The 12,210-nt window shown below is 35.6% G+C and overlaps 1 protein-coding gene and 1 long non-coding RNA gene across 2 annotated transcripts; one reads left to right on the top strand and one right to left on the bottom strand.

The window, feature by feature from the left end:
* Positions 1 to 1,374: 1,374 nt before the first annotated feature.
* LOC140012945 (uncharacterized) lies at positions 1,375 to 3,746 on the top strand. Its single transcript, XR_011819959.1, has 2 exons — positions 1,375 to 1,780; positions 2,095 to 3,746. It is a non-coding gene; the product is annotated as an uncharacterized lncRNA (long non-coding RNA).
* Positions 3,747 to 3,998: 252 nt separating this feature from the next.
* On the bottom strand, positions 3,999 to 6,973 carry LOC113696029 (protein FAR-RED IMPAIRED RESPONSE 1-like). The gene is made up of 3 exons (XM_027215324.2): positions 4,718 to 6,973; positions 4,490 to 4,570; positions 3,999 to 4,055 (listed from the first exon to the last, which is right to left on the bottom strand). The coding sequence occupies exons 1-3, from the start codon at positions 6,971 to 6,973 to the stop codon at positions 3,999 to 4,001; spliced, it is 2,394 nt and encodes a 797-aa protein (XP_027071125.2).
* Positions 6,974 to 12,210: the final 5,237 nt, after the last annotated feature.

The following is a 12,210-nucleotide window of genomic DNA, read 5'->3' as shown; positions in this document are numbered from 1 at the left end:
CACAGATAAAAGCATTCTTTTGGGTTCTGTAGATAGTCAGCTCTAGGAGATTGTTGCTTGATGTGGACGTGCTTCTTCTTAAATACTGTAGTTGATACTAGTGACCCCTCTGTTAGGATGCAAATTCTGTTTTTTTTTTTTACTATTGAAAAGAGGGGATCAACCAGTTATAGAGTATAAATATATTTGCAAGTTTGACATGATAGGTTACTAATTGCACCATTCTCTAAAGACTTGCGAATTTGGAGCACAATTTTGGCTGGGAGACCTTAGTAACTGGGAATCACAATTTTGAGAGTAAGTTGAGAGTTGCTCTGTGCATTGTAGATTTGGTCCGCTTTCAAAGAGGAGGCGTGGGTTGTTAACTAAATGAGCCAATCTGGGCCGTCAGCGGCTTTGTACGTAACTGTAGCCATTCTTGACTAAAATGGGCTCAAATGTAACGCTCTTCTGTGGATCCAGGAAGTTTCAATATTCAGTTGGACTCCGACTTTGTCGTCTGTAGACAGCCTCTCACCTGCTCGTGGTCCTGCTTGTACTCACACTTACAGATAACTAGTATCAGTTGCGGACGCGACGGATCCATCACACATTTAGCAGCTGCAACTAAAATTTTTTATTTCACAGATGGAATTGGCTCCTTTGTTAGATTCGATGGATATGCGTTCAGTCAGGGTTTGGGCTCACACTTGGTTAGACCTGACTTTCAAATATTTATGGCCCAAATTATGGGTGTTTGGATCATTGGGTTTTTGACGATTGGGTCTACCCAAATTTGGACCACGCCCTTGTCACTTAAGCTTTGCATGAAAGGATTTATTGTGTGTTTTTGAGATGCCATTTTGTTGTTTTTTTTTTATAACAAAACACATTTCATTAACAGATTGCTGGAATTGTCAAGCAGATTGATATACATCGTTGCCCTAATGATAGATAAAACATGCACTAAAATTGTAGATCTGCAATTTAACAGATACAAAAGACCTGAGAAATTAATAACAGATCTAAAAGGTACCATTAATTTTAAAATAATCTCCTCATAGAATAAATCGCTACAGCCCACTCTGTGCATGTTGCAATCTTCAGATTTACTAATCAACAGTTATAAGTTCCAATAAAGATGATGAGATCTGTTGACATATATTCAAATTTGAAATAAATTTAGATCTGACAACCAAATTTAAAGTAAATTCAAATTCAAACAACAAAACAAGAGAAAATAACACAAAATCTCACTTGGAACTATTAGGAGAACAAAAATTCTCACTAGGAACTCTAAAGAAATAGAGATCTCTCACTAAAAAAATTTAAAAGAAACTTTATTAGGAAAATAACAAAACGAAACCCAGGCTCCCTCCCGAAAAGAAAGGAATTCAAAGAAAATTAGCAGTAGAGAAAAATTGGAGAAGAGGAGGAGTGTTCTTCACACCCTGTCTCACAACCCTGTCTCACACCCTATCCCACCCCTCCTAAACTTGCCAAGTGTCCTTTTATTAACCCAATCATGAAACAACTCAACTCGAACCATGTTTATTTAGTTAGCCGATTAATCTAGCTTGGGTGACTTAATCTCTATAACCAACATCAATTAAAATAAAAAACCCAAAAATCAAAATTAGAGATTAAACAAGGCACAAAAAAAATACCCCACAAGCTTCATCGCAACGCAGCCCTCCTCAAAAGCTTCATCGCAACGCAGCAGGGCTGTCCGAGTTCATCATCTTCACCATTCAGCTTTGACGAAATATTCACGGATGAAGCTTCGAATCTCTTCCCAAAGGTGAGTAACAACTTATTTCTTAAAAACCTTGGTGGGAAACCTTCGAAGCTCTTCGCAGGCCAATTTGATGTGATTTGCTAAGCTTAGGCACGTGATCTAGTTTTCAACTTCAAATTGGTCTGTTGATACACACCAATTGAATTAGTTTTGCTATATCCTCAATTGCAGGGAAGAAGTAAGAAATTGGTTATATTCTGTAACAGATAGGTGTCTCTGTTTTAGTGTTTTGGAACTTAGGTGTAGATGATTTTGGGAGGGTAACAAGTTTGCGTTTATCTTTTGCTGATTGAGTGAATTTTTCTTCTAATTTGCAGCTTCCACTCCGAATGTTTCATCTGTTAAATTGTTTGAAAATTCGGTATCTGCTGGACGAAGCACACCACCTGTTCGATCAAATGCCTAAGAGGAAGATGAATCAAACTGTAAGGATAGTGCCAATAAGGATAGTGCCGATGAGGAAATGCAGATAAGGATAGTGCCGATGATGAGATTTTTGGTGGTGACAAGAGAAAAGTGTATACAGGTCCAAATCCTCTTCACAACAGATAAGTAGCAGAAAAAAAAAAAGCTTGATTCACTCATTCAAGCTTTGCCATTTTTCCTTTTTGATTTTTCTCATTATCTTTGTTCTTTCATAGCATAATATCCTACTATTTCTTTTTTTTTTCCTCTCTTTTTTTTGAAATTTTCATTTGCCTTAAAAAAAAGAAGAATAACCAGTAAGGTTGTATATGGAAGTTAGTTTGACATTTTCTTTTTTCTTTTTCTTTTGGTGAGCAAATACTTAAATTGTTTGAAGGAAAATCTGTATAACCAAAATATTTGTTCAGGAAATACTTTTAGCTGATTATTCTGTCACTATTAATGCCATTAATGTGGTTGTTGATGTAATTAATATTACTCGTTGCTCTGCTTCCTTTCCATTTTTCTGGTGATTATTCCTTGCAGTTCTTCATTAATAGCATCACAGGGTGGAGAAAATTAATTCATTTCTTACATAAAACAATCAAGCAAAGAAGACAAAATAGCACGACTCCTCTGGGATATGTTTCACTATTCTGGGATATGTTTCACTATTCTTTGTTGGCTTTAATATAGTGCTGCTCACCTTGTGCCCCCTTAAGCTGTTGAGATGTTTTGCATCTTATGCATTTTCTTGGGTCCTATATACCGCACACACAAAAACATCTCCAAAAATCATAACATATGATAGGTGTTATAGACCTTGTAATACTACTACTATAGAAAGTAGTACATTGGCATTACCTCTCATTTGCCTTGGAGAACCTGCCTCTCTTGATTTATATTTTGTTTTTGGTCATCGAAATTTGGGCTTAGTGTACCAGCAGTAGACCTCTTCACTATAAGGTTCTGTGTAATGTAACTAAAGGACTTCTGGTAGCTTCACCACTACTGCAGCTGCGTATGTTAATCCACTAACTTGCCCTCTCGACTACCGTGATCTTTGCATTGCTTGATTTATTCCAGGTGATGGTAAAGATTGGCTAATGTTTTGCTTTCAGGGTATCATTATTATTAGAGATGAAGAACCAATTATATCACAAGTAAAAGATCTTGCCCCCAAGTTTCTTTGGGACATTGAAGTGCATCTTTTGGCAGATGATCAGACAAGACCAGCAACTCAGTTTTATTTTGCCGGAAGAAGGTTTGGGCCATTGTTTAAGTTGCAGAGCTTCGTGGCCGGTTGTTGTTCTTAAGTAACTACATACAGATCGATTCCTGTACTATAGAAAAAGTCAAACCAGACTTTTTTAGGTAAAAGTTATCGTCAGAATAGACTGTTTATTGATCATTAGTAGATTGATTTTGTAAATTCTTAGGTGCAGCTCTTTTTTCATGGCACCAGGAGGAAGGTACAGAAATCTCTGTTTTTTTCAACAGAATTGTAACTTTCGAATGAATTCTGTGGTTAGAAGCCTATGTAGCATCCAAACAATTTTTTTCATTGTTCATTCATGCAGCTTTTTCTTCTTGTTTGATGCTTTAAAGAGAATTTATTGCATATTAAAGACACTGGACCCGAGAACAAACAAATGAACCCATTGAGAAGACCTACGGCCCAAGATTTCATTCAGATGGGAATGATATGTATAAAAATCTATGATCCCTATTCTACAAGGGAACAGAAAGAAAAGAGTGGATAGATTCCGAGGTGTATAAATGTATAACTTCACACCATCCAAGTTTTTTGCACTGATCATTCATCTTTAGCAACTTGTTGATCACTATCATCATTATTTCCCAGTTCTTGTCCCTACAAAACTCATTGACGCTGGTGGTGTGCTATTGAACTTGAAGACATCAAATCATAGCCTTGGGTTAAGTTAGGGTCCAACGTCTGCCCAAAAAATAAGAAATAGAAGACCACCCTTCATTATAAAAATAGCTATAAACTTGTAAAAGTATAATACTAGAAAAAACTGCAATAAACTTATAAGTAAGCATACTATTTACTTACTTGCAATAATTGTGTCATGTTTGTGGGATTTCGCCTATTGTAGATGTCTTCTATTGAAATTCCAAATTCCTAATATAATTAAAAAGAGACGACCACAAATTAAAATTTTCATTGAAAAAACATATCGTTAATGTACTTTAGTCATCTAAAGAATAAATTATTCAAATAAAATTTAAAATAAATTACATATGCACTATGCTATACAAGACAAATATGACGAATAACTATACCTGCTGTGGCGGTAATTCTGGAGCAAAACCTTGAATTGTAGCAGAATCCATACTTGAATTAACAACATTATTTCCCAATTCCTACAATCATTTTTATCCAAATTATAAATAAGGATCCTAATACTATTTCTATACTCATCATTCATCATACAACCAAGGAACCCAAAAAAAAGTAATAGTCAAACAATCAAATAGCATTGTTCACATAAATTAAATAAATTGTCAAACCTGTAATCTTTTCGATGAAAACTTCTCCTTCACCTTGTACTTGCGTTTCTTAGTAGCCATTTCTAGTGCACTCCTTGGTCTCTTGCTCGACTTGTAGGTGACTTTTTCTTTCACTTTGATGCCTTTTATTTTATTATAGGCAATTTCAGATGGATTAGTGTCAACATCTTGATACACACTACAATGTTCTTCAATACGCACTTCTTTCATTTTCTTTTTCCCTTGACAACATGCATCCATTTGTTCTAACATTTTCCAAAATCCATCTTTAGCAATTTGATAAGCTTCATCACATTCAGAAGCTTTTGTCATCAGCTGCATATATAGATAGGATAATTCTTTGTAACGAAAACTTAATTTTGCCTTTAACTCCATTTCCGGGCTACTTTCACTGGAAACATGCACATTTCCTATTTTAGCTGCTTTTGTCCATCTCTTCAATATATATGCATCCGGAATTGTTACAATATTCAGAGTCATCAATATTTTTAGTGCATGTGAACACAAAAATCCAGCAAATTCAAATTTCTTACAACTACAACAAATTGAATTCGTGGATGAATCATAAGTTACAAGATGGTGGGAAGTCTTACCATGTGGTGTAACTCTGTAACTCATTTGATTTCCTAAGTCACCATCAACTTCCCATTTACAATCAATCCCTTTGCATAGCTCCTCCTTAAATTTTTCATACACTTCATGTGTATATACACTTGCTGCATGCTGTAAAATCCTACAAGGAAATGTCATTGCCGGTGTACTTTGATTGCCTTTAAAATCTGCTACAGATTCATTATAGCGACGATCATCTAACAGCCTTTGGAAGTGTTCAAAAAATTCAAGTAAGCCATGTTTATAACTTACATACTTCTTTATCACACTGTTCATGGACTCACTTCGTTGGGTTGTGGTCATATCAGCACAAAAGGTTTCTCTCCCATACACTAAAGCCCATTTCTCTTTTATATCAAACATTTTCTTCAACCACTTGTTGTCTTCCAGACCATACGTTTTTAGCATTTCACTCCATCCCTCAAAAAAATCATCCTCATTTTCATAGTCATATATGCAGTGACTAAAATCTGTCGAAAAATTTTGAAAATCTTTAAAGACATCAGCTAGATGTGTTGCTGCATTTTGATAGATATGCCATATACATAAGCGGTGATACGTTGTTGGCCATTGAGAAGCCAAAGCTGTTGCCATTCTTCCGTCCTGGTCTGTAAGAATAGTTCTTGGTATTTTTCCCATCATAGCCTTAGCAAATGTGTCAAACAGCCATTCAAATGTCAGAATTGTCTCGTCATATAATAAAGCAGCCCCAAAAACAGTAGTTTGTTTATGATGATTTACACCAACGAATAATGCAATTGGCCTCCCATCTTTGTGTTTTCTATAAGTTGTATCAAAACAAACCACATCACCAAAATGAGCAAAATCCGTTCTCATCTTTGCATCAGCCCAAAATATGTTAGTTATCAAGTCATCTTCATCTACTTGAATGGCGTAAAAAAAATTTGGATCCTCTAATTGCATGCCTTGTAAGTACTCTAAGACTCCTCCTGTGTCACCTTGCATCATTGGTATGGATCTTTTGGATCGTAAGTAATTTTTTAAATCATCTCGAATGAACCCAAGATTTTCTCGTCCACCAACTTGTTTCGACATCAGTTCAATCGATTGTTTTGGTGTAATTCCGCAACTTCGGGCCATATATATTTCAGCTTCGTGTGCCATTGTCAGATGTCTATGAGATCTGAATAAATGAGTTTTGCTTGGAGTTGATAGCTCATGATTATGTTCAGCAACAAATTGCACAACACGGTATTTTTCACCTTGTCTACAGCTAATTTTCATCCTTGCACTGCAATCACATCTTGTTTCTGGACGAGGACACTTAACAATCATATTGCGTTTGTCTTTTGGCTTTTTTCCTTCACGGGAGCAGCAAAAAACCCTGTCCAACATCAAATCACTATTTTTGTCTTTATGTCCCTTACTCAATCGAGTTCCAAAACCAGATGCTTTAGCATATTTTTGGTAAAAATTTTTGGCTGCTACTTCAGTATCGAATTCCATGTCAAGTTTCGGGACCAAGTCATCCGGTATAGCCAAAGGAAGAAAAATTTGATTTCGTCGATTGCCATCAGTAATACAAAGAGGTAAGGCATTATCATTTATCTCCTGCAAGTCAACATCTTCAAAGTCCAATTTGCGACATGATTGGACTTCATGAATTGGCAAATCATTCTCCATATTCCCCCAAAACCGAACAAATGACCTGTATCACATAGCCAACCGAATTTCACTAGAATAAAATAACCCATGCAAAAGTACTCGACCCATGAATGAAAAGTAGATATCCTCATAGGGAATGATCAAACAAAGAGCAGATAACTTACTGTATAAACACCCAAGCTAGAATATTAAAAAATAAATAATAAATAGAAAAAATGAAACCGTCTTTGAGTATAATGTGTAAACCAATCTAGACCAATCTGCCGTAAAACTTATAGCTTAAGTCGACCTCTATCCGGTGCCTTTCAACCTTGCTTTAATTTGCTGAAAAGCTTGAGGCCCAAAAAAAAAAAAATCTCTTCCATCACTCACCAATCTACACCACTCAATTCATATATAGTATTACCTTTTTCTTTGCCATAATGTTGGTCTCGAGAGCATTGCCCTTCATAATTATGATCTAAATCGTAATCATCAAATTGAAGTTGAAAGCTGGCTGCCTAATTCTTTTCAGGAAAAAAAAATATTGTCCATGAATTATACTACCAGGCACTAGCATATGTTTCTTTCATCAATTTCGATGCTGGGGATTTAAGTTTGAGTTCGACATAATGGACTTACCCGGACGGATATGATGAAGCTCTCTCTTAATATCGGAATTTGCCACGGATATGTTGCTGCTGCAACAGATCTATACGCAGTAGTATACAGCAGATTAATGAAGAGTACTTGTGGGGCTGCGTTGCGATGAAGCTTTTGAGGAGGGCTGCGTTGCGATGAAGCTTGTGGGGTATTTTTTTTGTGCCTTGTTTAATCTCTAATTTTGATTTTTGGGTTTTTTATTTTAATTGATGTTGGTTATAGAGATTAAGTCACCCAAGCTAGATTAATCGGTTAACTAAATAAACATGGTTCGAGTTGGGTTGTTTCATGATTGGGTTAATAAAAGGACACTTGGCAAGTTTAGGAGGGGTGGGATAGGGTGTGAGACAGGGTTGTGGTACAGAGGATCCGTTGCGGAGTAAGTTGAGAGTTGCTCTGTGCATTGTAGATTTGGTCCGCTTTCAAAGAGGAGGCGTGGGTTGTTAACTAAATGAGCCAATCTGGGCCGTCAGCGGCTTTGTACGTAACTGTAGCCATTCTTGACTAAAATGGGCTCAAATGTAACGCTCTTCTGTGGATCCAGGAAGTTTCAATATTCAGTTGGACTCCGACTTTGTCGTCTGTAGACAGCCTCTCACCTGCTCGTGGTCCTGCTTGTACTCACACTTACAGATAACTAGTATCAGTTGCGGACGCGACGGATCCATCACACATTTAGCAGCTGCAACTAAAATTTTTTATTTCACAGATGGAATTGGCTCCTTTGTTAGATTCGATGGATATGCGTTCAGTCAGGGTTTGGGCTCACACTTGGTTAGACCTGACTTTCAAATATTTATGGCCCAAATTATGGGTGTTTGGATCATTGGGTTTTTGACGATTGGGTCTACCCAAATTTGGACCACGCCCTTGTCACTTAAGCTTTGCATGAAAGGATTTATTGTGTGTTTTTGAGATGCCATTTTGTTGTTTTTTTTTTATAACAAAACACATTTCATTAACAGATTGCTGGAATTGTCAAGCAGATTGATATACATCGTTGCCCTAATGATAGATAAAACATGCACTAAAATTGTAGATCTGCAATTTAACAGATACAAAAGACCTGAGAAATTAATAACAGATCTAAAAGGTACCATTAATTTTAAAATAATCTCCTCATAGAATAAATCGCTACAGCCCACTCTGTGCATGTTGCAATCTTCAGATTTACTAATCAACAGTTATAAGTTCCAATAAAGATGATGAGATCTGTTGACATATATTCAAATTTGAAATAAATTTAGATCTGACAACCAAATTTAAAGTAAATTCAAATTCAAACAACAAAACAAGAGAAAATAACACAAAATCTCACTTGGAACTATTAGGAGAACAAAAATTCTCACTAGGAACTCTAAAGAAATAGAGATCTCTCACTAAAAAAATTTAAAAGAAACTTTATTAGGAAAATAACAAAACGAAACCCAGGCTCCCTCCCGAAAAGAAAGGAATTCAAAGAAAATTAGCAGTAGAGAAAAATTGGAGAAGAGGAGGAGTGTTCTTCAGTGACTATGGATCATCACTTAGTTTAGACGTAGGGTTAGCTAGAGGTAATCCCAACCATTTAGGTATGTAATAGAGGTGGCAAAACGGGTGATTTGGGCGGGTTTGGGTTGGGTAAAATGGGTAATGGGTATAAGTGAGTCAACCCATTTATATCCATTTAATTAGATGGGTATAAATGGGTAAGTCAAAAAATGAGTTGGGTAACCCAATTATCCATTTATAACCCATTTATTCTAATTTTTTACAAGCTCATATAAATTCATTTTGTAAACTAAATTATCAATTTATACCATTTTACACCCATCATTAATTTTAAATATTTACTTATTATGCCAAATAAGTTTAATTATCAATTTTTTTTCCTTCCGCATGCCATGTTGCAAAATTACATATTATTTAATAATTGAACAATGAGAATCTAAAAATTTGGACTAAATAATAACAAAAAAATTTAATCCAAAACTTTGAACCCCTAGTATTTTTTCGTTTATAAATTTAAAATTTCATTTGAAAAGGTAAGAAAGGAATCTAAAATTTGTCATAAATTGATGATGCTAAAAAATGATCAAATTAATAAATTACAAGGAAATAAAGCGATAAGATAAAACCAACAAATAAATATAATAAATAAAACAAAAATACTTAACATCAAAAATAGTTAAAAATCCTTATGAAGACTAGCAATCACTTCATTTAGCATACAAATAAAGACAAATTTTCAATAAATACGAATAACAAGCGACTTAAAAAAACTGAAAATTTTCTCTCAAAAAAACAACTTAAAAGAAAGAGGTTTAGAAGTATCTTACCAAATAGAGAAGAAACTGAAACTCAAAACCGGTAAATATACGGAGCTTCGTAAGAGAATTGCGCAACTAAAATTTCGTCGCATTTGTTTCACCAGCTGATCATGATTTCAAAGTCTCAAGTTCTCCTCTCTCTTATTAGCTCTCTGCTTCCTTCTTTTCAAAAATTTCCCTCGTTTCTTGCTTACGCTGCCGACTCACGAGTCACGACCGATTCTTCTAGAGCGAGGATTTCACTTGGTTTTTATTTTTCTAGAGCAGGAATGTCAGTTAAATGGGTTAAATGGGTTAGATGGGTTACCCAATTAAACCCATTTATTAAATGGGTTTAATTGGGTAACCCATTTATATCCATATATAAAAATTTAATGTACCCATATCCAATTATTAATGGGCGGGTATGAGTAAAATTAATTAAATGGTTTTATTTGACACCTCTAGTATGTAACAACGCTGAAAGGTGTGAGATGCCATTTTGTTAGTAATTGAGTATAAGCTGATAGATAGATATACTAAATCATTTAAGTGACGATTAATGGAACATTTTCCTTTGGGCATATTCCTCACAAACCCGTTTTAACTTATTCAAATTATGTATTTATTTTTTAACTTTTTACTGTAGTGGTAAGATTTGAGAAACAAAGAGAAATTTGAAATCAAGATCTTTAATTCCATCCATCCGAACTTTAGTAGAACCTCGTTTCTCCTGACATGCTTAAGCTATTAACCATCGTGCAAAAATTGTTGCGCCTTAGTATTTGATTTGATTAAGGGATTAAATGATATCGGAATATTAGACACGAGAGAAAACCGGGCACAAAAAATTTCTCATTAGATTTTTGATGGCCAAGGAAAAATCCAGAAGGCTCTGAAGACAGCCCACCTCAGCCTCAGGACCTCCAAGAGAAATAAAGGAAGGAAAAAATGGCACAGCCTAGGGCGTTAAGCCACATGCAATAATATGCCAATCATAACGAAAAACAAAACCTTCTTCTTGTTCAAAACACACCCATTTGGTTACTTGCGAAAAGTCTTTTTGAGGGTTAGAGAGTTCCAACACAGACATTTTGGCGCTAACCTAAAGTACGAGAATAAGCATATACACCTATACAGGACTCTCTTTATGTTTCTGCACCGAATCTATACCCTTTCCAGGTTCTTAGAATAAATCGAAAGACAAAACATTGATATGCCCACATGAAATCCCCCCTCTCCAAATGCAAAAGTCTACAGAATATAGAAACTCTCTATAGCTAAACTGCTAAACCAAATGGGGAGTTCATCTTCTTGCATTTGTGATCCGTCTTCAACCGTCAACAAGCAAGTTCCGGTCATCAAAGAAGACGGTGAATTGCTCAGATTCAAACAAGGCATCCGAGTAAAAGACATTCTGTTAGCAAACCCCTACAGCAAAGTCATCAGATGCTCTTCAGACAAAACTGTACTCCCAGAATCCTTCCAGCTAAGCTGCAATCAGCTTTACTTTTTATTGCCTCGTGGGCTAGCCTTGGATGATGAAACCTACGACAGCCTCCTTAAATTAGCAGCATCAAGAAACCCCAAATCTTCAATTGTTTGCAGCGGAAGAAATGATAAGAATCTGCCCAAGGAAAATGGCACAAAAACCGGCCTGGCGGGGAATAAGGACATCACAACCAAGGATAAGGATGATTCAAGGTACCCTATGTCACGGTGGAAGCCGGCCTTGCAAACCATACCGGAGGCAAATTCGTCCTCAACCCTGCATTCCTGAGTGGAACACAATCAAGTGGTACCGTAATGTAAATTAGCTCATTGTGAATTTTATGGTGATCGACGAGACTGATGTACAAAAGGGTATCAAGGAAATGCAATCTCGTGTTTTTTTTTTTTTTTTTTGACTCTTGCTGCGCCTTAATATATATATATATATATATATATATATATATATATATATATATATATATATATATATATATATTACATTTTTAATGATTTTTTGCTAACAGATATAGGGTTATTTGCTCTTCAACTTTCTGCACCAATATTATGTGAGGAAAGTATATTATGGCTGAGTTACTGAAGCATGTCAGGTATACGAAGAATTAATCAGAAAAAGAAAATTGATGCATAATTCAACCATATGCGTGCCTACGGCCGGCTTGAATTTGCTTGAATATGGCGAAAAAGGTTTAAACTAATGTAGCGATCAAGTAGAAGGCCGAAAATTTATCAAGTCAATCACGTAGTATATTTAATAAGTGCAAGAAGGTTATGAATGCCCAAAGCCACGTACATAATCCATTTATTACACAGTTC

The sequence above is a fragment of the Coffea arabica genome, chromosome 1e (assembly GCF_036785885.1).
Source record: "Coffea arabica cultivar ET-39 chromosome 1e, Coffea Arabica ET-39 HiFi, whole genome shotgun sequence".
In the NCBI taxonomy this organism is placed as follows: domain Eukaryota; kingdom Viridiplantae; phylum Streptophyta; class Magnoliopsida; order Gentianales; family Rubiaceae; genus Coffea; species Coffea arabica.
Note: the sequence above shows the minus strand (reverse complement) of the source record. Positions and strands in the feature narration are given on the sequence as shown.